This window comes from Hypomesus nipponensis, chromosome 9 (assembly GCF_054491055.1).
Source record: "Hypomesus nipponensis isolate SF chromosome 9, ASM5449105v1, whole genome shotgun sequence".
In the NCBI taxonomy this organism is placed as follows: Eukaryota; Metazoa; Chordata; class Actinopteri; order Osmeriformes; family Osmeridae; genus Hypomesus; species Hypomesus nipponensis.
The window spans coordinates 16,464,957-16,489,234 of NC_140369.1; the positions used below are offsets into that span (position 1 = coordinate 16,464,957).

At 48.6% G+C, this 24,278-nt stretch overlaps 1 protein-coding gene across 1 annotated transcript; it reads left to right on the forward strand.

Annotated features, from left to right (window-relative positions):
• Positions 1-3,805: 3,805 nt before the first annotated feature.
• Positions 3,806-24,276, forward strand: eya2 (EYA transcriptional coactivator and phosphatase 2). Its single transcript, XM_084705543.1, has 16 exons — positions 3,806-4,147; positions 13,026-13,090; positions 13,305-13,345; positions 13,461-13,626; positions 13,862-13,975; positions 15,295-15,371; positions 15,512-15,692; positions 15,821-15,957; positions 16,105-16,188; positions 18,462-18,551; positions 20,104-20,162; positions 21,732-21,892; positions 22,190-22,304; positions 22,503-22,624; positions 22,904-23,004; positions 23,193-24,276. Exons 4-16 carry the CDS (start codon positions 13,524-13,526, stop codon positions 23,271-23,273), a joined length of 1,425 nt encoding a protein of 474 aa, XP_084561669.1. The 5' UTR covers positions 3,806-4,147; positions 13,026-13,090; positions 13,305-13,345; positions 13,461-13,523; the 3' UTR covers positions 23,274-24,276.
• Positions 24,277-24,278: the final 2 nt, after the last annotated feature.

Below are 24,278 nucleotides of genomic sequence, written 5' to 3' on the forward strand. Positions count from 1 at the left end.
TGTCGTCAACAAAGCTCACGTTGTTGTGAAACTATTTCACGATGTCCCACAGTGACTTGAGAAATGTTAGACAGAGACACGCCTTGCCCTTAAAAAAGGGGAAAATTCCCCGCCATGCGAGCATGGGCCCTAGATGCATTCTGGTCTGCCGTGGGAATTGGCTATCATAGGACAGGTTGACTGGTGCTCATCTGGTGTTGTTAACATTCGTGATGGGCTTGTAAATCTAAAAAGGCGAGAACAATTGTCAATCACGACAGTCTGACCCAAAAATATAGATTCATCAGCAGGCCTCACCGGTTGCTGCTCTGAGGGAGATCATTTTTGGAATCATGCATATCACAATGAACAGTACTTGTTTTGTAATCAAAACAAATAGTTTATTATCTCTGGCATACTGGTATACGAAAACTATTTTCACACAAGACAGCACAGACATCGAAGGATGTGAATGCATGGGAAAACAAGCAAACTGAGTACCTGCCTCGAGGATATCCAATTCCACATATCTGCAAAGACATTCCAGTCCCTTCTTGATGAGCTATCTCAGTTCCTGTGCTTGGTGAGAAGTGTGTCCGTAGAGCACTGTTTTCTCACGGTTTAGTGAGGGTGTGTTTGAAGTAGAGCTGTGGTATAAACACGCTGAAGGTAATGGACCGGTAGCAAATAAAACAATCTGTCTCATGTCATTGACATATTTTCATTGTTTTATCATCCGATCTCCCTCAGCCATGCCTTGTCACTGCATGCGTAACCGCACTGTGACTCAAACATTGTTTGATCATGTTAATAACATTTATTGTTTGTTATATTTGACTTTTAAAATCGGACACAGGGCTTTACTCTCACGTCATTCATTCAACCCCTAGTAAAAAATGATGGGCGCCCATGTGAAAGACCCCCCGATCAAACAGGTACCCACTGGAGACCTGAGGACGATACACAGTGTGTCGCAATCTCAGGCAGGGCTTGCATTCACACACATTCGGCAGAGGCATTGATCAGAAGAGATGCACAAAAGTGGATCTACGAAATGCAGCCAGCAGCTGCAAAGGCTTTTCGAACCACCTCTGGTACACGTCAGGGTGGGTGAGGGCCTAGCGTGTGGGAGCGGCGTCGACTCCCCTGGGCCGGCCTGCCGCCGGTGGCAGAGGGCAGTGTCTGTGGGTCTGTGGGTCTGTGGGTTAGGGTTTCCTCCTCCAGATTCAGCCCCTATCCGGGGTTTACGCTCTCAAACATCTGTTGTAATTTCTGTCAAATTGAACTTTTACTACCTGGTCATTAAAGCCGTGGCAATGACAAAACCAGATGGTCTCTAGCTGTTCGTACAACTACAGCCTCTTTATGGTGTTGGTGAAAATTGAACCAAAGGGAGCCGTCCGCTTTATAAAATTAAGGCAATCATTCCCACATTCCTGGGACAAGGAGAGTAATATAGGGGGCGAGGTAGGGGGGTGAGGAGAATGACGGGGGGGGGGGGGGGGGGGTGCTTGACTCTAGGGTTAGGGGGCGAGGATCAGATGTTAGCACACACACACATAGGCACTCACACACACCTACTGTAGGTTGGACCCATACTCCGTGGGAGGCAGAGCAACACCAGGGCTGGGGTCCCAGTAGAGCTAACAAAGAGGGAGGTGGAGTGGGAGGCTGTATGTTTATTAGGGATAACAGTACAGTGGGCCAGAGAGGGGGGAGGGAGGGGGGGTTACAGCAGGGATTGTCAGTGTGAGTGCAGTGTAACGATTGGGTAACACTGTTTGAGGGGTGTGGGTGGGGTAACGGGGTGGAGGTAACATCTGCAAGGTGTCAAATCATCCTCTCTACAGCTTCCCTTCTCCTCAGCAAGCCAACACTAAAACCCATCTCTTCCTCCATTTTAAAAATACATATTTTTGGGCCTTCTTTATTTGAGGAGGCAATTGGAAAGTAACAAGTGTGAGAGAGAGAGAGAGAGAGAGAGAGAGAGAGAGAGAGAGGGAGGGGGGGGGGAAGACATGCAGGAAATGGCCGAGGCTGGACTCAAACCTGGGGCCTCTTGCGGTAAGGTTAGCCCATGTGGTCCATACTCTACCCGGTGAGCCACAAGGCCACACCCTCCATTCTGTGTTTTGTCTACATTTGACACCGTGCTGTGGGGACCTTGGCCCTGCGGCAGAGAGGGTTGGAGAACCGAGGAAGTTCTGTGATGTCGTGCGGGCCACGTGACATAGCCAGCGCCGCCGCTGCGCGCAGCCAAGGGAGGGCATCACAGGAAGAGGCAGACAATGGCAGCTTTCAGTTCTCAGGCGGAGCATTCCGATGGAAGAATGAAACGTGCCCATACGTCTGGCTAATGAATCACGAGCAGACGAACACTGGGTGTCCGGGTCAAATTACTTCACTGAGTGGTAGGTAACGTTTGTTACATGACGGGACTTTTCCGTAACCCCGGTCTGCCCTCTCTTTGGTACCTCTAGAGTAAAGAGGAGAAGGAAAGATCTGACTCGTTGAGTAAATGGTTCATTCTACATTACATACAATACACAATTGCAAAGCAACATTGAAGACGTCCATAAATAACAACATCATTCCTCCGGTCTAGGTTATTTCGATCTACTCCATCTCTATCTCCCTTTGGAAGGTTACTTGAAAGAGGAAGAAAGACAATTGCTCGCCTGACAACAACATGCAAAGCAGCTTTTACACTGCAGTTGAACCCCTTGATTTAAGCGGACGGTGACAGCTATGACACAAGCTCCTCTGGTATTTCGAGAAATCATTATCAGCCCAGGCAGGTCTGTCTTCCCGCTTGGTGACCTCCGTCATGGGCCTGGGTGTCAGAGAGAACATCCTGTTGGTGACACACCAGAGAACCTGCTTCCTTCTCCAGCGGGCTCCAAGCAACAGCAGACTTGCTCATGTTACAGGATACACATCCACACCAGCTGGCCATGCTCCTGACTGTGTAGTCAAATTTTGATATCTGTAGACAAACATCGGTCATTGCCTTTTTTTTTCTTTTTTGATAATGACTAAACTTGTTCAAGGTCCACTTCAGTGAGATAGCTACAGTGTAGCTATGTGCAGCAAAGGTGATTTGAACTATCTCATGACGTAGTTTATTTTTTAAATTTAGCTTGAGAGAATCTATTATTTTTTAGTTGTTAATGTTATACTGCAAATGATCTGAAATAGGCCTAGGCCTAAATAAATTGCTTGACATTTAATATATGCCCATACCAGCTACTGAAAAGGTGGCATAAGTAAATCATTCTGATTTTAAAAGCTTAAAATTATGCTAAGGTCATCTACCAGAAGAGACGAAAAAAAAAATTCTGTCAAAAAGGTTGTTGCCATCACAAACATTGGTAATGTGGCCTTTTTGAAAAGGTGCATTAAGAGTCATTAAAATCTTGATAAAGAATCTGCCCAATTTTCTGATAAATTATAAATCATTTGAGCGCTAAGAATCGAAGAACTTATCTACAAATCTGTCATGCGTAAGTCTGTCAACACTATATGGCTCCGCGTGAATGGCCAAGAGCTTCCAGGCATAATGTAAACAGCTGCCAAGAAAGGAGCTCTTGACCAAACAAAGATAGAGGTGAGATAAAAGAGATTAAGAACTAATAGACTCGAGCTATTTTGTTAAGTGAAGAAAAGAAGTCAATTGAAACTCAACAACGCGCGCGTGCACTGTCTTTCTCTCGCTGATATACAGCACTCCTAGACCTCCACACACACACACGCACACACACACAAACACAACACACACACACACACACCACGTCAAGTGAACACCCCGAAGAGGAGGAACCAAACTTTGCTCATTTACTTAACAGTTCTCCACCGCCGCCGAAGCGAAAACGTTCCTGGAAGTGGAAGGTACAAACGTTACCGATACGGTTTTTGGCGTGAATGCTGTCAATTCGGCTTTATGGACAGACTGATCTAGTGGCGGGCGGAAAGGGATCGAACACAAATCTGTCAATTCATCTTCAGAAGAGGATATGTGTCCATAGCGCGAGGGCGAACTCCTCTTGATTGTGCCGGACAATCGATTAAACAGATTTGTGAGCATTCTGAATTTAGACAACAGTCACCACGCTGACATGGAGAGACTGTTCTGAATCACCGAACTTCCCAGTTTTCAACCTAAAGGATGGTAAGTGAATTAGTTCTTGAGTTATGCTTTAACTAATGGAAAATGATAACAATGGAAGCCAATAGGAATACAATCAATAACCGTGGTATTTGAATTTTCTTTATTAGAGTATGATTGAGGAATTTATGTTGGCTATAGCGTAATATTACATGTTAATATACATTTAGATTTCCGCGATGCATATTTTATATTATGCAAGTTTCCCACATAGGCCTATATATTTAAACTACTAAATTGAAGTTTTGTTCAAATACAATTAGGAAATGCTACTTGTAGGTTAGTCCATAGCTAATTGTAAAAGATACCTTTGTTTTGAATTAAGTTGACATTGAATTATATAGGCTATGCTATAGCGTTAATACATTCCCACGTATCAGTTAATCAAGAGACGATTTTGCTGCGCGTGATAGCTGAGTCAAAAACCTAAAATGTGTTTATTGCATAGCAAATTAAAGTAGTAACCCAATGTGGGCCTGTTTCAAATAAGAAACAGTCCAGCTGATTTAACCATAATACTGTAATAGCAGATATATGAATAATAGACACATTATTAATATAGATAGACATAATATGAATGGAAATTACATTTAATAAAAAATGTATTCTCTAATGCTCTTCATTGAATGCAGTCTTCACATAATGTGGGTGAATTAGATTTTGAAAAAATGTAGCATATATGATAAGTGACACAAATAAAGGTTCATGCTCATTTGAAAATAAGAATATCATTTATGTCATTAATTATTTGGTAAAGTGTTCCACAATTCACACATGAAATCCATATTACGCTTTCTGGTAACATTTTACATTTTCAAGAGTCCTTAAACTACCTAGGCCAACTACTTCTTTGTCAGTAAAATACCGTTCCCAATAATACCTTACATTTGACCCTATCTTGTATATTGACACCTTTTACTACAATACAGTAGTCCCCCCATGTATTGTCATGAAAGTCATTAAGATATATTATACAAGGCAACTGTCAATTTATTAAGGCCCTAAAAAAATTATCTGTTTGAAAAGCTTTCCACTCTTTTTTTGTAAAGTTTGATGTGTTGCCTATTCATATAAAGAGCATAGAGACAGTGGGTACAGTATTGCTGCAAGCCCATTTTCCAGTTATAGCCTTTGTTTTCCTCGTTGGCAATTGATTCCTTTCAACACATTTGCTTGGCTTTGGCACAGAAGATTGCACCAATCACTGGGAGCTGCCAGGAGTCAGGGACTTCATTAAGTAATTAGAGGGAGCCACATTAAGCTTTTTTTTTGAAGGCAGGTATTCATATTTATCAAGGAGCCCTTCATAGCTCTGGGCTAAAACCAGCGCGTGTGTGTTTTGCTAGCCATTGAAATCACCTTTAAACACTTGTTTATTAGCCGCATTTAAGAGTTGGAGAGGCAAGGCTGCATCTGTCTCTGCTGCGTTCAGGCTGAAATCTGTCTTTTCGTTGTCACAAAACCATCAACATCTTGACATTTAGATAGATATTGTAAAAAAAATAAAACATAAGGTGTAAAAAAGCATTTAGGAGTGTATACATTTTTTAGTTGAATTGCACCGTATGGAGGACAAATAGTTCCCCAAAAACTTTATTGAAGCATTTGATTTAATTGGTAGTCTCTTTTCTCTTTCATGGACTTTCATGGACTTTCTGCACCTTAAACTGTAATAGTTAACACAATCAATCAAATATGTTTGTTTTATTTATTCAAATGATTTGATTATAATCTGTATTTGACGTCATCCCTCTTTGTCAAAGTCAGCCATCTGACTAAAATAATCGTTGTGGAGTAAATATCACCAAAATGGGGTCAAGTTCAGAAAAATGACAGAATGTAAATCTCTGTAAGTCTGTACTTTCACCCCCACAAATAAAGTGATGGTAAAAAGCAGACCACATACCTTAGGCAGGGTGTGCTTGGGTGTGTTTGATTTAACCCTCGGTTTCGTCTCCTAATAACATTAGGCCCCATTTTTGGACGGCCTCTCCTATGCGGGACTCTCTCTCTCTCTCTTCATGGTTTCTATTACTGAGTCTAATAAATTGTGAATAAGCGGCAGCCTAAAGTCCAACACCGAGGAGAATTCCCCATCCTGGAGCGTGAGGCACCCCCCTCTTAAGAAAACACAAATTAATTCAAACTCCTCTGTAGCCAAAGGTTTGTGGAATGATAAATATTTTTATAGGAAGCTCTGCTCTTCCTGACTTTATCTGCACCAATTTCATTATTTTACGGCTAGCTTAAAGCCCCCTTCTCAAGGGCACACACATTTTCTTTCTCTCTTTCTCTCTCTCTCTCTCTCTCTCTCTCTCTCTCTCTCTCTCTCTCTCTCTCTCTCTCTCTCTCTCTCTCTCTCTCTCTCTCTCTCTCTCTCTCTCTCTCTCTCTCTCTCTCTCTCTCTCTCTCTCTCTCTCTCTCTACCTGCCCTTTATCAGGCTTTCATGACCAGCCTATCACACTGGTGAAATACTGTACTTCCTACAATTCTCAAAAAACTTCCAAAATCTAATACTGCTTGTTCAATTAGAATGCCTTTGACATTTTTTATTTCATTATCAACTGTTCTGAGATAGTGTTTAAAACGCTATATATCCAAATACCAATGCCTTACAGTACAACAACAAAGTCCATTTGATACATTTACAAATTCAACGACTGGAATTTGCTGACTCATTTATACACTGCATAACCTTCCCACCAACAATATGGCTCTTGTATTTAGCATCTAGTCCTGAAACTTAAACCAAGAAGTCTTACTAAAATCTCCATACACTGAGACAATTGTTGATTGAAGTTACAGTATCGTTGCCAAATCATAAGCATAACTATATTTCTCTCTCAAACACACTTTGTCAAAAGTACCACAATGAATGAAGACTAAGATTTCAATTATGTGTTTTTAGTTGCATTGTGAAGAGTTTCTTTTAGAACCCCCCTATCCACAAAGCTCCCAGTACCTTTGCGTTTGTGTTCCTACACAATGACCATCTACCTAACGCCCCCTAAAATTACCTCAGGTTATAAATGTGGAAGTAGAATTCAATAAAGGCCTTTTTTTCTAATCCTAAATGCCCTGGAGCAATAGGCCCATTGTGCTGTGTGAAAGTGGGGAGGAGGAGGAAGAGAACGTGTAGAGTGCGTGTTGAGAGCAGGAACAGAATTGGAGCTGGAGCTGTTTGGCTCGATGTGCCTGAGCAGTTTGTGGAGAGGAACAGAAGTATGACCCTCACCCCTCCTTCTCTTCCCTATCTCCCTCCACCTCCCCCGCCTCCCCTCTCCCATTCTCCTATACCCTGGGGAGCACCCAGGGAGGCCTGGGGCAATCCAACTCTGTGTGTGTGTATGTGTCTGTGTGTGTGTGTCTGTGTGTGTGTGTGTGTTGAATCCTGGTCTGTCAGCAGACAACAGCTGTCTCTTTGGCTATCTCTGCTCTCCTTATCTCATTTCACAAAGCCACACACAGACAGGGAATGTCTTTAATGATTTTGGGGGATTATGGTCCAATTGTTTTGAAACTAAATTAGTCATACATGATATGCCATCATACAGATACACATGCAGAGTGTGCTGTGGACTACATAACTGACCAACCCAGTAATATACTGAAAGTCCTTGCTGTGCTGATCAAAGAGAAATGGCTAAGTCAGAAGAAGTCCTTGCAGGTAGGGGTGTGTACTGTAGCTACTGGACAGCTGCTAGCTACTAGAGCAGGCATTGTCATCAAGCATGGAGAGGGCAGGGAATGGGGGTGACGGGCAAATCTTTTTCTCTTAATGACTTTGAAAGAGTCAGTCCTGTGTGTGTGTGTGTGTGTGTGCGCGTGCGTGTGCATGTGTGTGTTTGTGTGTGTGTGCGTGTGCACGTGTGTGTGTGTGCACGTGTGTGTGTGTGCACGTGTGCGCCCACTCTTCCATCAGTGGAGCAGATGTTTTACCTGTGAGCAGAGCAGACCACCATCTGACTGAGGTCACCTAGTGCCTCACGTATCCCCCAGCCGAGGCCCGGCTGCTGGGGGGGTCGAAGCAGCTGTCCCTCCTCCCTGACCCCGTCCCGGGGCACTGCTTCTGGGGAGACGTGGTCCGGCCTCTGGGGCCTCTAGGTGGTCCTGCTGGAGGGAGACATGGATACGATGAGAAGTATTAGAGGGTGTCAGAAACAGGGATTAGGAGGAGAGAGCCGAACGGGTGGTCAGACAGACAGACAGACGGGGTGGATGGAGAGATAGTGGGCGTATTGAAGGAAGGGCGCTTCATTACGGGGTGGTCCGGGGTGCAGCTGGTATGAAAAGCAGTCTTGTTGCTGGAAGTCTGTCGAGTGGAAAAGAAAGGCCACCGATCATAGATAACGTGATCATCACACCTCATTTGCATCAGCCCTAACTGTGCACTGGTAGTGCGTTCATCAATTAGTTGTTCCTTAATGACAAACACACACACAGTACAGTGTTGAGGAGGCTCCTCCCAGATTGTAAATCACCTCATCAGCTCTACACTGGGTCACAATCCTTCTGTAACATCTGTCTTTAGACCACCAGCGTCTGGGACGCACAGCCCTGCAAGCCTCACAAATTGCCCCAGACCTCAACCAGCCTCCTACCCTGCCTCCTCCCAGCCTCCTAGCCAGCCAGCTCCTCAGTCTATTAGTCTCCCCTGTTCCCTGACCCACAGACACCCATTCCCCCATAACTCCAGCTCCAGAGTACGCTAATCGCCCAGTTCACCCCCAGTAACGAAGCACAGTTGGCCATCACCCAGCCCCCACAAACTTCCCAGCCACCCTAACCCCCCAGCTGCCCTATCCTCAAGCTCTCCCCTACCCCCTACCCCACCCCCGCCCAACTGTTGGCCCCGCAGGCCAAAGATTGAGAGTTTGTCAGCCAGTTTTATTTATGAGCTATGAGGTTTAAAGGCTGCAGTGAGGGTAAAGCCACAGGCTGTGTGTGTTTGTGTGTGTCTGTGTGTGTCTGTGTGTGTCTGTGTGAGAGTGCGTGGGTGTGCTTGCCAGACATTATTCACAAGACTTGATTGACCTTTGTGGATCATTACCCTACAATTGCATCTCCCACTTGACTTCCAGCGACTCAAGTCGATTGCCCGCCACAATACAGCCAGGTTACAACGTGTACGACATTAATGACACCTCTTTGACGTTGTATAACTTTGTCTCTGAGGTGCAGCTTTCTGCCCAAAGGCCAGACGCCAGACCACGGAGGGCATCGACTGGCAGATGGCACTGACTCTTAGCACAAGACCATTCGAGAAAATGAGGAGCTCGACAATGCTGAAACCTTGTACTGGGGCCCTTTGTTGAGGAGAGAGACTGTGGTTCTAGTGTGCTGGAGTGTATCCATTCCCCCCCCCAGGCAGAGAGACAGACTCCAGGGCTCCATATGGCCTGGTTGGAGATCGTAGGTCACCTTTGCCACCTCGCATGCCGCGCCGAGACCTGATGTGATCAATAAGGGGTCAATTCAGAGAAGGGTCATATCTGATGTGTGACATGGTCTTTTTTTTTACACACTACATCCATTTGTTGACTCATATATATATATATATATATATATATATATATATATATATATATATATATACAGGCTTTGTGCAGACATGAGACTTCAATAAAAAACACACAAGTCCCTGTAAAGGTGACATGAGTCTCACCGTGTTGTCGAGCAGCATTTGAAACCCCACGGAGCTGCGCCGTGATGCAACCCATCACAGGGCTGGAGAATACGATACCCGTGAAGAAAAAAAGAAAGGCTGTTCCAGAAGAACTCCAGGACCCAGGTGGACCTGGAGCCTGGCAGGCCCTGGCCCCTGTTGGGTTTGTTTTAGCTCAGTTACAAGCAGGGCCCTCGCCTGCTCCGCTGATCTGGGCTGATCTCCCTGTCTTCCCATGGCCTTTTGCTCCACGCCTGGGCCGTACCAGGAAGTGCTGCGTGCATCACGGGGACAGAGGGGAAGTCGGGCTGGGATGGGGGCAGCCCCGGTTCACGTTCCCATGTTCCCCCTGCTGCACGGCCAGGCGGAGCACGGCGCTCGGCCCCCGGTGCTCCGCTCTCCCTGGTCGGCGAGGTGAGTCAACAAGGCGGGTTTCCTCTGTGGTGTGGGGTGGCTGTCTCGGGCCGACACCCCTGATTGGCCGGGACTGGAGTGTGATGGGGGTGTCAGATAAAGGACGTGATTGGCTGAAACTCTCTCCGTCCGTGTTGGGGTTGGATTGAGCTCTGAAAGAAAAATACAAAGTCAAGATAGGAGAAATATTCGGTGATGAAAGGAAACAATCCTGTTTTAGCGTGTCGGAATACAGAGTCTGGTCTAAAATGGAGGCAAGCCCTACCCCACATTTCAAGGGATTTTCTTTCTCTGCATGTGAAGATTTCCTCCAGGGTTTTCCAGTTGTATCCCCCTGCGGGTGACTGTCCATCACCTCTCCCTGTCACATTTACGGTCCACCTTATTTATGTTTAGATTACGGCCATTAACTGCCATCACGTAAGTGGTTTTAAAGGCCATTCACAGTAGAAATACCACTATTTGCTGAGAAAACAGCAGATGCCTCAGTGACTCATAGTCCCCTGTTTGAAGAAGCAAGGGGTTAGCTTCATCAGTCAAAGTTGGAGTAACGTATGATTTATCTTCTTTGAGATGTGTCTGTCAGGCCCGGTGTTATTAACTGAGGAGACCTTGGAGTGACAGACATAATGAATGGAGGCAGGTCTTAAGGCTTCTGCTCATTTGAAAACCTCAGTAGACAGGAGGCAGTTAGGCCTCATCTTTTCTACTGCTGGATCATTTATGAAACATGCGGTCTCTCTCTCTAACTCTCTCTCTAACTCCCTCTCTAACTCTCTCTCTGTCTCTCTCTCTAACTCCCTCTCTCTAACTGTCTCTCTAACCCTCTCTCTCTAACTCTCTCTCTCCCTCTCTCTTACTTTGGTTTTGTTTTGTGAGTGCACTCACAAACACCTTTGCACGCCCTCTCGCGCGAGGGATTCCTCTCATACGCGCCGAGGAAATGAGCATGGCGCTCCAGCCGCCGTTTTTCCTCTCCGCTCATTTCTTTCGTGCAACACTCCCTCGAGTTAGTGGCTGTATGTACTGGTTTGGCCTCCATCTTTCATGGGTGTCTTCCATCTGTGTCAGAGGGCTGTCGGCTGAGGCGGTGTGCATGGCCGTGGCCAGGGTGAAGTGGCCCGAGGCAGGGGAGGCCGAGCCCTGACCCAGGGGGTCGAGGGAACAGGGGGGAGTTTTTGTGTCCCCATGTTTTAACCTTGCTGCCCCGACTTGGCGTCTGGTGAACTGGTTCTCTCATTTGTCACCTCAGAGGGAACTGTGACCTATTGGCAAATGAAGCGGTGACTTGTGGCTTGGTGGTTAAGCCTGCCGCATGGGTTGTACACGCGGCTTCTGTCAGTTGAAATGTTTGAAACAGAAGGATCTTAGAAGTATGGGGAAACCGTTTTCTAGCTGTGGTTCAACTGGGGACCTCTCAGGATCCGGAAGAACGATAGAGGAAGAGAGAGGAACCTGCAGAACCTGACCAGGGGTCACATGGGTAGACACACACAGCCGTAGTCCTTAGTACACTTCCTGTTTGGAAGAATGAAGAATGTTGGCATTGACCCTGAGAGCTCTACCCCACTGACCTATCACTCTCCCTTTCTCTCTCCCAACCTCTCTCTCTCACTCTCTATTTCCTCTCTTCCTCTCTATTTCCCATATCCTCTCTTTCTAACTTAGGTTATTTATTCATCGTTCCCCTTTATCATTACCCCCTAATTCTTGTGTGGTACAAATTCTTTCTTTCTCTCCCATTTCCTCTTCACTCTCCCTCTGTCTTGTGTGTTTATTTATCCTTCCCTTATTGGTTATGGTTCATCTATGTTTCTGGCCTCTGTTGAGATGACGGTTGGCCGTGGGTAGCATTTCCTTGTGTGCCGTGTGTTTGCTGGTTAGTTCTTGTTAAGTTCAGTACTAGAATACTCTTTGTGTATGTGTCACTCATGTCACGCTTATCGATTTACAAAGTGCTTATCTAATGTGCTGCCCATGCCAAAAGTTTGCGTGGCTCTGAAGGATACAAGTATGACATTTCCCAGGAACTATGTCACCAATCAAGTTTTGACTAACAGCCGTTTTGACTGGTGTCTGTCAATAAAGCTCCTAATGGGTGCATTCTTAAATAAACCTCTCTCGACTTTTCTCTTCCTAATCCACATCACCTCTTCAACTGTGTGACTCAGGGTAATTATCTGCCCTCTCCCTCCCCTACTCCCCCACTCTCTCTATTTCCCTCTCCGCCTCTCTCTTTCTCCCAGCTTCCTCCCCCTATCTTTCTCTCGTTCCAACACTCCCTCTCTCTTATTCCCCCGTTCCCTTCCCCCTTTCTTGCTCTCTTTCCTTCCCCCCCTCTCTCTCTTTCACCCTCTCTTTCCCCCTCTCTCTTTCTCTCTCTCTCCCTCTCTTTCACCCATTCTTTCACCCTCTCTCTTTCTCTCTCTCTCTCTCTCTCTCTCTCTCTCTCTCTCTTTCACCCTCTCTTTCCCCCTCTCTCTTTCTCTCTCTCTCCCTCTCTTTCACCCATTCTTTCACCCTCTCTCTTTCTCTCTCTCTCTCTCTCTTTCACCCATTCTTTCACCCTCTCTCTCTCTCTCTTTCACCCTCTCTTTCACCCTCTCTTTCTCCCTCTCTTTCACCCATTCTTTCACCCTCTCTCTTTCTCTCTCTTTCACCCTCTCTTTCACCCTCTCTCTCTCTCTCTCTCTCTCTTTCTCTCTCCTCCCCTGTCTCTCTGAAGTGTTTTGGCCTGTGGTCTGTTGCCGTGTGTCATTCACCTGCATTCCTCTGATGACTGTTTGCCTTTGTTTACCCAGAATAGCTGACAGGGAGCGAGGATCTCCACTGACTGGGCTGTGACAGGAGAGCGCTTCACCGTCAGGTACGGGCTGAGACCTTTGTAAAGATCAGATTTTTGACAGCAGGTCTCTTGCCTAATATCCAATACAGGCTCATACTTGTGTGGATTACAGTGAACGCCTCGCCACGACAAAGTGTTATATAATAGGATTGCGTTGTTTAATCCTTATCATGCAAATCATCTTTTTGTTCTCTATTGAGACATGTTGTTTTCATTTTGACAATCCCATACACAGGGCCCCTGACGATCCATTTTAGACACTTTCTTCTTCGACAGGTGAGTTTCATTTTTTTCTCACAACCGCCTATAAAGCAAGCAATTCCTTTTTCTTCTGGCCATGTCTGAGGTCTAGGGCCTGCTTTTGGTCTAACCTAGTTTGACCCTCCTCTAGACCCATCTGCACCTGCTGACGGTCCCCTTTCCTCCTCTTGTGTCAGCTCACCCGAGAGCAGTGATGGCGGCATATGGACAGACCCAGTACAGCCCCGCCCTCCAGCCTGCCGGACCCTACGCACCCTACACGCACCACACACAGGGCTACAGCATGCCCTCCTACAGTGAGGACCCCCTCCCCACAGCCCTCTCTCTCTGTCTCTCTCTCTCTCTCTCTCTCTCTCTCTCTCTCTCTCTCTCTCTCTCTCTCCCTCTCTCTGTGTCTCTCTCTCTCTCCGTCTCTCTCTCTCTCTCTGTGTCTCTCTGCAGTAGTGGTGCACATGCACACTCATTGACATACGGATTACTTGCTGCAAGAACCGTGGTCTAAGGTAGCCTCTCCTCTCTCTCCCATGTCAGACATTAAAACCGAGGATGGCCTCAGCCACTCCCCAGGACAGAACAGCCTCCTGGGCTACTCAAACTTCAGCAGCACTCCACCAAGCCAAGCTCTCTACAGCTACTCCACACACGGTGGGTCACACACACACACACACACACACTGTCCACGCACTCTCTGACCCAGACAAACATGCAATGGTCATTCGACGACACGCAGACACACACTGCCCTCACCCAAACCTCATCGTCCGGACTGCTCGCCGACTGACCGAGGGGGTCCTGTGGTTCCAGGTGGGCGTCCGTCGCAGTGCCTGAGCAAGGCCCATGCTGTCCTCCACCACACCTGTTGTCCATTAGCTGCGGTCTGGCCTCCTGGCGTCAGCCGTCTCCCCCCCCCCCTCCCCCTCTCCTCTGGGGGTCAAACCCCCCTCCTCCACCCAGACCTACAACACTGCCCCACATGGACGTGTGCTGTGTGTGTGCGTGCGTGCGCGTGTGTGTATAAGCATGTGTGTGTTTGCGGGGAACGATGTGAAAGACATCCAAAGAGAAAATGTGTGTGTTGTCCATGTGTGTTTTTTGGTGTGTTTTCTGTTTTTTTTTCTTCGCCCCAAACATTCCTCAGTTGTCCGGCGCCCAAAGCATGCTTCGCTCAGTATGACTTTATGGCTTTCAAAGCAGCGTGAAATTGACCCTCACCGTCAAAGGCGAGAGGTGAAGGTGCATGTTGTGGGTTTGGCTCTCATGCTGGGACCAGAGACCCTGGCGGGGGCTGGAGCGGGGGGGGCCTTGTCTCCAGCATCACGGCTGGGAAAGGACATTCGTTTCTATATGTCCCCCCCCCCCCCCACCCCCCTCTCTGTGTGTTGTGCTACATGTACATGTGGCAAAAATGGAGAAACAACTCCACCTTTTTTCTTTCTTTTTAGTATTTGAAGTTGAGAGGGACCACAGCTGTATCGGTCGAATGTCCTTTCCTAAACGGTAGAATTGGTAAATCCCCTCCAAAGACATGGGGGTTGATTTGGTGGGAGGGGGCGAGGAGGAGGAGGAGGTGGCGGAGGGAGGGAGGGAGGTAGAGTGTTTTGAGAGGTGTTAACAGACACAGTCAGACTGCGGGGAACGGGGGCCTGGAGGAAGGCATTCCTCCTGCAGGGCTGAGCACTGGGATGTGTCTCCACGAGAGCTGCAGAAGCAGGAGCGCTCCTTCCCACCCGTGTCTGTTTGTCAGCCATAAATCCATCCAGGCTTGCTCCAGAGCTGACCCGTCTGTGGAGGGGCTGGGCTGGAGCAGGGCAGGGTCAGCTCGGTACTTCACAGCTCCGTAGGCTTGACTTTTTAAAGTTTCGACTCCCCCCCCCCCCCCCCCCGCGTGCTTCTTTTATGTCGATCTGGTCAACGGGTTCTCCTACTGGGCCACTTGAGTGATGTTTTGAATTGTTGTTTTCCAGGTGGCAGTATTTCATCTGGAATTTTCCAAGGAACAAATGCGATCACCAGTTCAACTCCATTTAACCCCACGCAACAGGTACCGGATGTTCTTTGACTGGTAACAGTGGGTTCACTAAAAGCAACAGAATGGGTCCATCTCCGGAAGTGAAAGGAATACGTTGAATTATTCCTGGTGTGAGATGTGCTCATGGTGTGTGTGTGTGTGTGTTTCGTCAGGATTTCTCAGCCTACTCCAGCTACAGCCAGAGCCAGTACTCTCCTTACTACAACTCCCACTACAACAGCCCATACCTCGCAGGCAGCAACATCAACCCAGCCGCCATCACCTCCCCCTTAGCCTATCAGCACCCGGAACACCCCGTAGTGCTGCCCAATCACAGCCCACAGTCACATTCAGGTAAGGGGGTGGTTACCTGGTCTTCCTCTGCAGGGAGGTTTGCTTCACTCACCTTTCTCATCGAGCTATTTACCGTCCCAGAGCCTTTGATTAACATCTGTGTGTATGTGTGTGTGTGTGTGTACCAGGAGAATACCAACTGCCCCCTAGCCCCCCCACGCCAGGGAAGGAGGAGGGGGTCCCGGCTCGACGAAGCTCAGACGGAAAGCTGAGAGGCAGGAAGAGAGTCAGCGACCCCACCCCCCCCCTGGACTCCGATATAGAGGTAACGACACGACCCCCCCTCCACACGCACGCGCACACACACACACATACCCACCCGTCAAACCTGGATGTAGCATTCACCACTGCGGTTCTTCTGAAGTGACCGAGGCGCTCGCTGACCGGGCTCTGTTTGCTTTCTGCTCCGCAGCGCGTGTTTGTGTGGGACCTGGACGAGACCATCATCATCTTCCACTCTCTCCTCACGGGGAGCTTCTCCACGCGCTTCGGCAAGGTACGCTCCCGGCGACAGCCGTTCTGTCCTCTCAGCCGCCTCCTTTTCTCCATCCCAGGCTTCCCCTCAATCCCATCGGTCCCAGAAAACGCCCCCAACGCGCGTCATCTCCCCCCTCCCCCCCCTCAGTCTTAACGTCACCCTCTCCTGTTTATTTGACTTTGCTCGCTAGGCACGTCGGGGCTTCTAGCTGTGTGTTTGGGCCCTTTTTCGTTTCTCCCTGCCTTTTTCACACGCTGGGTGTTTTCCCCCCCTGGCTGACCTCCGGTCTCTTTACACAATGGACCGGGGGATTGTTTGTCCGCGCACGGTTCCCTGCCGTGTGATTGACAGGTGATGGGCCTCGGCGTAACAGACAGCCAGATGACGAGGGGAACAACATGGGTGTTTCTTGTTTTTTGGCTCGCACCGCTGTTTGGAATTCTCACGCTTCCCCCCGGCGCTCGGACACGGGGGGAGCGTGGGGCGCGTCCTCCGTCTTGCCACGCCCATGTTTCTTTTTGCTTTGGGTCGCTGAGGGGGGACGGAGGGGTGGACCCCTCAGCGCCTGAGCGACCGACGCTGCACATTGTCGACGGCGCCCGCCCAGCTGCTCCGCAGAACCAGGGGTCTTGGAAATGGACACACTTCTGGAAGTCCCCACACGTGGATGAGGGAAGATGGATGATGGGAGGGGGCTGAGTTAAGAGGAGGGACCCAAGCCCACAGCATGGAGATTGTCCAGTCCAGCTGAGATTCATGTCATCTGTTTTCAGATCCTTTCTGATTCTCTTGAGGGGCTCGTGTTTACATCAGGTTGAAGTCGTCTGTGTTTAAGAATCTGTAGCCAGTTTCTGCTGTATGATGTCTGTATCCAGTAAATACGGTCTATGGCTTCATATTTACCTGATGCTAAACTAGTGTGTGTGTGTGGGGGTGTGTGTGTGTGAATGTGTGTGTGTGTGAATGTGTGTGTGTGTGAAGCCCGGACAGGGCCCGGGCGGCAGAAGAGTAATGGGCGTGCTGAAAGACAGTTGTTTTCTCTTCCACTGAGAAGATGAGGTGAACCATGGAGCACATGAGGATTTTATTCCCTCTATAAGTGCTCCCCTTGTATCTCATTCATCATCCTGCAGGCTGCTGCATCGGAGCCCTATAGCGTGTGAACTCCTTCCCAGGGCCTCGCCATGCTCACTATCACGTCCACCGTTCAGGACATACCAAAAGAGGAGTGGAATTGCCTGGATTGTAGTTTTTCACTTTTTTCGCCTGTGTGTGTGTTCTCCTTTTTTCGGTCATTCCTTTCTAAACATTCCCGGCTGTAATTAACTGGAAGGCGACGGACTTCTTTTATTTCACCTCAGAACTTCTGCATTCAGAGAGGCTGGGTATTAGATTATGGTGATTACAGATAATTACCCCAATTAAGACCCAAGACCTGCCCCGCCTCCACCTTCTCCCTATTCTCCTTCCCCCCCTCCTCCTCCCCCTCTCCTGCCTCGCCTGTTTCCTCCACCCCCTTCCTCTCGAGCCTCCAGCCCGCTCCTCCTCCTCCTCTCCTTGGCCTCCTCTATTCATCAAACCCATTTCAGTGGTCGGACAAATGTTTCAGAGGCGCTAATCTGATAGTCACCTTTGGCTGACGTCTCAGTCGCTGTTGTGTTCTCCTGCCAACCTGTAGAGCCAGTCAGTACAGCACAGCACCTGACCTGTCAACCGCAACAATACCCCAGCAAAGTTTACACCGACATGGCCCAGTCCAATAAACAATGGGTTCTCCTGTGGCTGTCAAGGGATATTTTGGAATGAGCTCGTTAGGGAAATGAATCCGAACCCATGTTGGTACTCATTAATTAAACCCAGCACTTGGGTTCTGGCGAATGAGAGAGAGAGACAGAGAGACAGACAGACAGAGCGAGAGATAGAGAGAGAGACAGACAGACAGACAGACAGACAGACAGAGAGACAGAGCGAGAAAGAGAGAGACAGAGAGAGTGCAGTGTTTAGTTGGAAGTCATGATTGACACATTTTTAATGACACTTCCTCTTAGGCTGATAGAACCTGTTGTGTCAGTCACGCAGCTGAGCTGCCAGCCTGTTGGACGGCTGTTTAAACAGACAGGGAGGAAAACAAGGACGGTTGGTTCCGCGGATTAGACTCTTGTCAATTATCAAAGGCCAAAGCTGTTTAGTTCACTTCCTCTGTTTGTTTTAGGGTTCCAGTCACTCGTCCGATGCTTACATAACGACACGTTTTAACGTCAAGCAAAATGTTTTCGTGTGTGTGGTGTTAGGACTCTTCCAAAGCCGTGTCTCTGGGCCTGTGGATGGAGGAGATGATTTTCAACCTGGCCGATTCCCGTCTCTTCTTCAACGACCTGGAGGTGAGACTTTAAAACATCCCTCCGCTAGAACAATCCGGTACAGTTCCTCCCCCTTCTGTCCCAACGAGGTATGAACAGAACTATGATTACCACTCGTCAGTGAGAGAACAATACGACGACATGTTTGGACTAATAAAAGGATAAAAAGCCTCCTTTCATTGAAAGGGAGAGAACATTGTGTGTTGGTAATTATAGGTGTGTGTCTGTCTCTGAAAGAAAGACATGTCACGTGGGAGGAGGGAGGGCTGGAAAAGGAAGGAGGCCAACAAAGCTGTTTTGCTTTTCTTCTCAACCCGACCCGTGTCGGCACAACTTACTTGTCATGCCGTAATGTTTTTGGCCCTCCGATCAGATGTGTCCATAAGTGGCTCAGTAGAATGTGCAGGGGACTGTCTCTGTCCACGCTCGCTTTATGAGTCTGAGATCATTTCGTGTGAACACAATAGCTGGGAAAGCACTAAAGTTCGAGTCTGAACGGGAAGGTTCGGGATCCTCTGTGCATTAGTCCAGTCGTGTGTGGTGACTACATGCTGGATCTCATTTATGGAAGGACATTTTTTGTCTTCACAGGACCAGTTACAGTCCTGTCAAAGTCGGACCTAATACACACGTATTTTTAGGGCCAAATCGTATCGTTAAATCCCACTAAAGTTTAAGAGGTGTTGAGCGCTGCTGCTGTGGCTCGGTCATAGAGCTGATCTGGAGCCCGGCGTGTTCTCTCCGCCATGGTAACGGGCCTGTGTGGGGCTGCGGGGGCCGAGTGGGAGCGGGTTCCCAGCGTGAGGGGAGAGAGGGAGGGCGTGAGGAAGGTGAGGTAGCGTCTTCCTCTCTCTCAGGCTGGCTGAAAGGTGATAGGGCCCGGGGCCTGAAGGAGCAGGCCCAGAGAAGGGCTACGGTAGGAGTTAGTGGCCTACCAGGACTCAAGAGATGAGAATACCAGAGAGGAAGTTCAGAGGGAAAGAATTAGGCTGGAGAGAGAGCGGAAGAGGGAGCAGGGGAGGAAACAGGAGACTGGGAGAAAAGGGAGAGAGAGAGAGAGAGAGACAGGGAGAGAGAGAGAGAGAGAGAGAGAGCGAGAGACAGGGAGAGAGAGCGAGAGAGAGAGAGAGAGAGAGAGAGACAGGGAGAGAGAGAGAGCGAGAGAGAGAGAGAGAGAGAGAGAGAGAGCGAGAGAGAGAGAGAGAGAGCGAGAGAGAGAGAGAGAGAGTATATATAAAAAAGACATAAAAAGAGTGAGGAAATTCCCTGGAAGAAATGTTTGCTAAGATACATCATCATTTTTTGGCAGTTAATACAAGTGGGTGTATTGTCATTCTGTTTCGACGTGGCGTCAGGTAGGGATGGTGTGCCGCAACACTCCTCATTCTCTCTCCTCTCTGGCGCCTCCCTGTCTTTGCTTCCAGCAGCTTATATCTGCCCCCATGCTGCCCTACGTTTGATTTTTTGTACTTTTCATTTGGTTCTATGGTTCCCCCGAGGCCTGCCCATGCACATCTCGCCTCTGACACAGATCTCCTTCACTCATGGATCTGTTTCCTCTCTCATTTCCCAGGAATGTGACCAGGTTCATATTGATGACGTGGCATCAGACGACAATGGCCAGGACCTGAGGTATACTTCCCCCTTCTTCTCCCCCCTGTCCTCTCCTCCTCCCTCACCTCTCCTCTCCTCCTCCCTCACCTCTCTTCCTCCCTCTCCTCTCCTCCTCCCTCACCTCTCCTCTTCTCCTCCCCCACCTCTCCTCTCCTCCTCCCTCTCCTCTTCTCCTCCCATACCTCTCCTCTCCTCCTCCCTTACCTCTCCTCCTCCCACTACTCTCCTCTCCTCCTCCCTCTTCTTCCCCTCTTCTCCCACCTCTCCTCTCCTCCTCCCATACCTCTCCTCTCCTCCTCCCTTACCTCTCCTCCTCCCTCACCTCTCCTCCTCCCTCTACTCTCCTCTCCTCCTCCCTCACCTCTCCTCTCCTCTTCTCCTCCCCCACCTCTCCTCTCCTCCTCCCTCTCCTCTCCTCCTCCCTTACCTCTCCTCTCCTCCTCCCTCACCTCTCCTCCTCCCTCTCCTCTCCTCCTCCCCCACCTCTCCTCTCCTCCTCCCTCTCCTCCTCCCTTACCTCTCCTCTCCTCCTCCCTCACCTCTCCTCCTCCCTCTCCTCTCCTCCTCCCCCACCTCTCCTCTCCTCCTCCCTCTCCTCCTCCCTTACCTCTCTTCTCCTCCTCCCTCACCTCTCCTCCTCCCTCACCTCTCCTCCTCCCTCTCCTCTCCTCCTCCCTCTCCTCTCCTCCTCCCTCACCTCTCCTCCTCCCTCTCCTCTCCTCCTCCCTCACCTCTCCTCTTCTCCTCCTCCCCTGTTCAACCCCTGAACCAGACGTTCCCCCAGGATTTTTCGCACACAGAAGGGGCTATGGAACAATATATCTCTCATTCTCTTTCTCTGTGCCTCTCTCTCACTCTCTCTCTCTAACCCCCCCCCCCTCTGTGTCTCTCACACACATGCACTAGAAAAAAGAATATATCAGTGTATCACCCATCATCCCTCATCAAAATAAGCCTATGTCATCCCTCTGTCTCCCTCTTTCTAGACATTTTACAGCCTAAAGTGATGAATCATTTTAAGACACAAAGACATATTTGTACCAGAAGACAAGGCATCAAAGTGCCTTTTTACATTCCTTCACTTTAAGCGTTGCCAGGAATGTTACTCTTTTCCTCGCTGTTTTGTTGATAACTCACTATACAGGCTATTACAACTTGCTTCTAAGCACCCTCAACAACCCTGCTGGCACGTTTGGCAAACTACTTAAAGTCTTAGCACTGATCTTGACAACTGAAAGCACAGATTTGTATCCAAATGCCTGTGGGCATCCTTCCAAACATCACTATGAACCACGTTTTCATGTGTCCATTCTATCGCCTAAGCCCAAATCGAACCCGTATACAAATCCAATCACGTAATTCTCAGTGGACCCTTCCAGCCAAATCAACTCAACCTTCCCCATGAAAATGTCCTGGCAGCGCTACAGCCTCTCTAACACTATTTGTACCTCGCAAAGTGCACTCTCTGTACACCGCATTGGATAAAAGCGTCTTCTGAACGAAACGCAAGTTGGTACGTCGAGTGGAGGTTGTGGAGGCTGGCTGCGAGGCTCATCCTGGGTCCTGCGTGTGTTGTCGTTCCTGCAGCACGTATAACTTTGGCTCGGACGGCTTCCAGAGCCCCGCGGGGGCGGGGACCCTGTGTCTGGGCTCGGGGGTCCACGGAGGGGTGGACTGGATGAGGAAGCTGGCGTTCCGCTACCGCAGGGTAAAGGAGATCTACAACACCTACAAGAACAACGTGGGAGGTGGGTCGGCCTTCCTGTTTCCCCTCTTACTGCACGCACACAACTAACCCTAACTCCACGACTGGAGGTTAATCATGGTCTGTGGATGTATACGACAAGGCAGGGTTGGAGGTTTGAACCCGGTACCTCGCAATTTGTAGTCCGCTGCTTTCCCATTGAGTTTTACCCATGCGCATAGATATCTCATAAAGCCCCATTCGGAACCCCCTACGTCTGTGCAGTGCTTGGACGTGAAGGGGCAGGGCGTGGTGTCTGTGGTTGTGTCCTTCAAGCCCTGTCTGTTGTTGTGACCGGCAGGTCTGCTGGGCAGTCCTAAGAGAGAGGAGTGGCTGCAGCTGCGGAGGGAGATGGAGGTTCTGACGGACGTGTGGCTGACACAGGCCCTCAAGGCCCTGGCCCTCATCAACTCCAGGTCACCGCCAAGCACCACACCGACCCCCATCATTTCATTTGGAATCTGTCAAGTTCATGCCTTAGCTCCACCTCAGACACATTTCGGTGGGAGTGAGCGGGAGGATATATATAACGATGTCTAGTGACGAGCCCGCCGTCAAAGTGACCCGTCTTGACGTTGTGTCATCGTCTTCCGTGCGTCGTCCGTCCCCCACAGGCCCAACTGTGTGAACGTGCTGGTGACCACCACCCAGCTGATCCCGGCCCTGTCCAAGGTGCTGCTCTACGGCCTGGGCTCAGCCTTCCCCATCGAGAACATCTACAGCGCCACCAAGACAGGTCCGCCCACGCGCCTTCACACCCTTCACCCGCACCACACATGCAGCCAATCACAAAGAGACAGAGGGGGGGTGGCGGGGGCGAGGGGGGGGGCTGTTCCAGTCAGGTCGGTGTCCAGAAACCCGAGGAAGAGCCACGTGTGTGTGTGCATGAGGGGATTTTCATAGCCACGTAGTTGTGGTATGGAGTTGATGTCTGTGGGGGGGTAGGGTCGATGTGGAGTCGGCTTTCTCGGCTGGTTGGTCACTGTCGTCTTGATCTCTTCCACGGGTCGCCCAGGGAAGGAGAGCTGCTTCGAGCGCGTGGCCCAGCGGTTCGGTCGCCGTGCGGTGTATGTGGTGATAGGAGACGGCGTGGAGGAGGAGACGGTAGCAAAGAAGGTGAACATCAACACCCCCACCCACCCACCCCCCCACAGCCTCTGTGAGGGTGGAGAACACGTGGTGTTAGACCACACCTCCGCATCACTCAGACTGGCCCACAGACACACCCTCGGAAACAAGAACAAAAGGACTGTTGTTCCTGTGTACTCAACGCTGTTGTTGTTGCTGTTGTTGTTGTGTTGCAGAAGAACATGCCATTCTGGAGAGTGTCGTGTCGCGCTGATCTGGAGGCTCTGAGCCATGCACTGGAGCTGGACTACCTCTAGGGGGCGCCAGCCGTCCCAGCCTGCCCTCCACCACTTCCTGGACACATCCCACGGACCAATGAGTGCGCAGGCAGCGGACATACACCCACAACTTCAAACCAAGACTATATGGGACCAATTTTTGCATCAGCAGGGAGTTGCATCTAGTTACTGGAAATAATACTCTCTTTTTTTTCAATCCATTTCCGCCTCTCTTTTCATTGAAGGGGTCCCACTTTTGTATTGTAGAGTGTTGCACTGAAATACAATGACCCATTGCGCAGAAAGACATTAAAAAGGGATTAAATGTTTTAGTTATGTCTATCTATTTGTTAGTTCAATGTTTTCTTTATATGGAATAAAAATGGAATAGGTTAAAAAAAAAAAATACAAAAAAGAGTCCTAACAAAAATTTTATAACTGAGAATTATTGCCAGCAAGAGGAGACAATTCTACTATCACTATTAATTCATTTTTAATCTTCAACAATTTTGTATAATATTTCCCCCAAAAGTTACTGTGTTTTAGTCAGTATTTAAGGAGATTGTTAAGAATAGTCTTAATAGAATTAGATTGACCTATGAAATGTGACCTATTTATTTGATCTGCATGAACACACAAAAATCCAGAAACATTATTTGGGCAATGGGTTAGCAGAATGTAACTCAGCTATCTAGAAAATGTTCATTCTTTTTCAAACTGACTTTATTCCTCCGGAGTTCTTAAAAAAAATTAAAATTAAAAAAGAAGCTTTAGGCTAGTGCTTGAATAGAAACCAGTTGTCTTCAAATGATGCTGGAATGTACATTTTTTGTCTTGTTTTATTCTGTTTCTCTCTCTGATGGTTTGTATTCTTGTATGCCATGAATCTGATGAACTGGTGTGGTGGTCTCTGGACTTGCATGTGCTCATTACACAGCCTGTCAGCTTAGCTACGATTTGTATATAATGTTTTATTGTTCGATTTGTTTTCGACAGACAGTTATAATAGATTAATAAAGATAAATTAATTGTGTTCTGAGAATT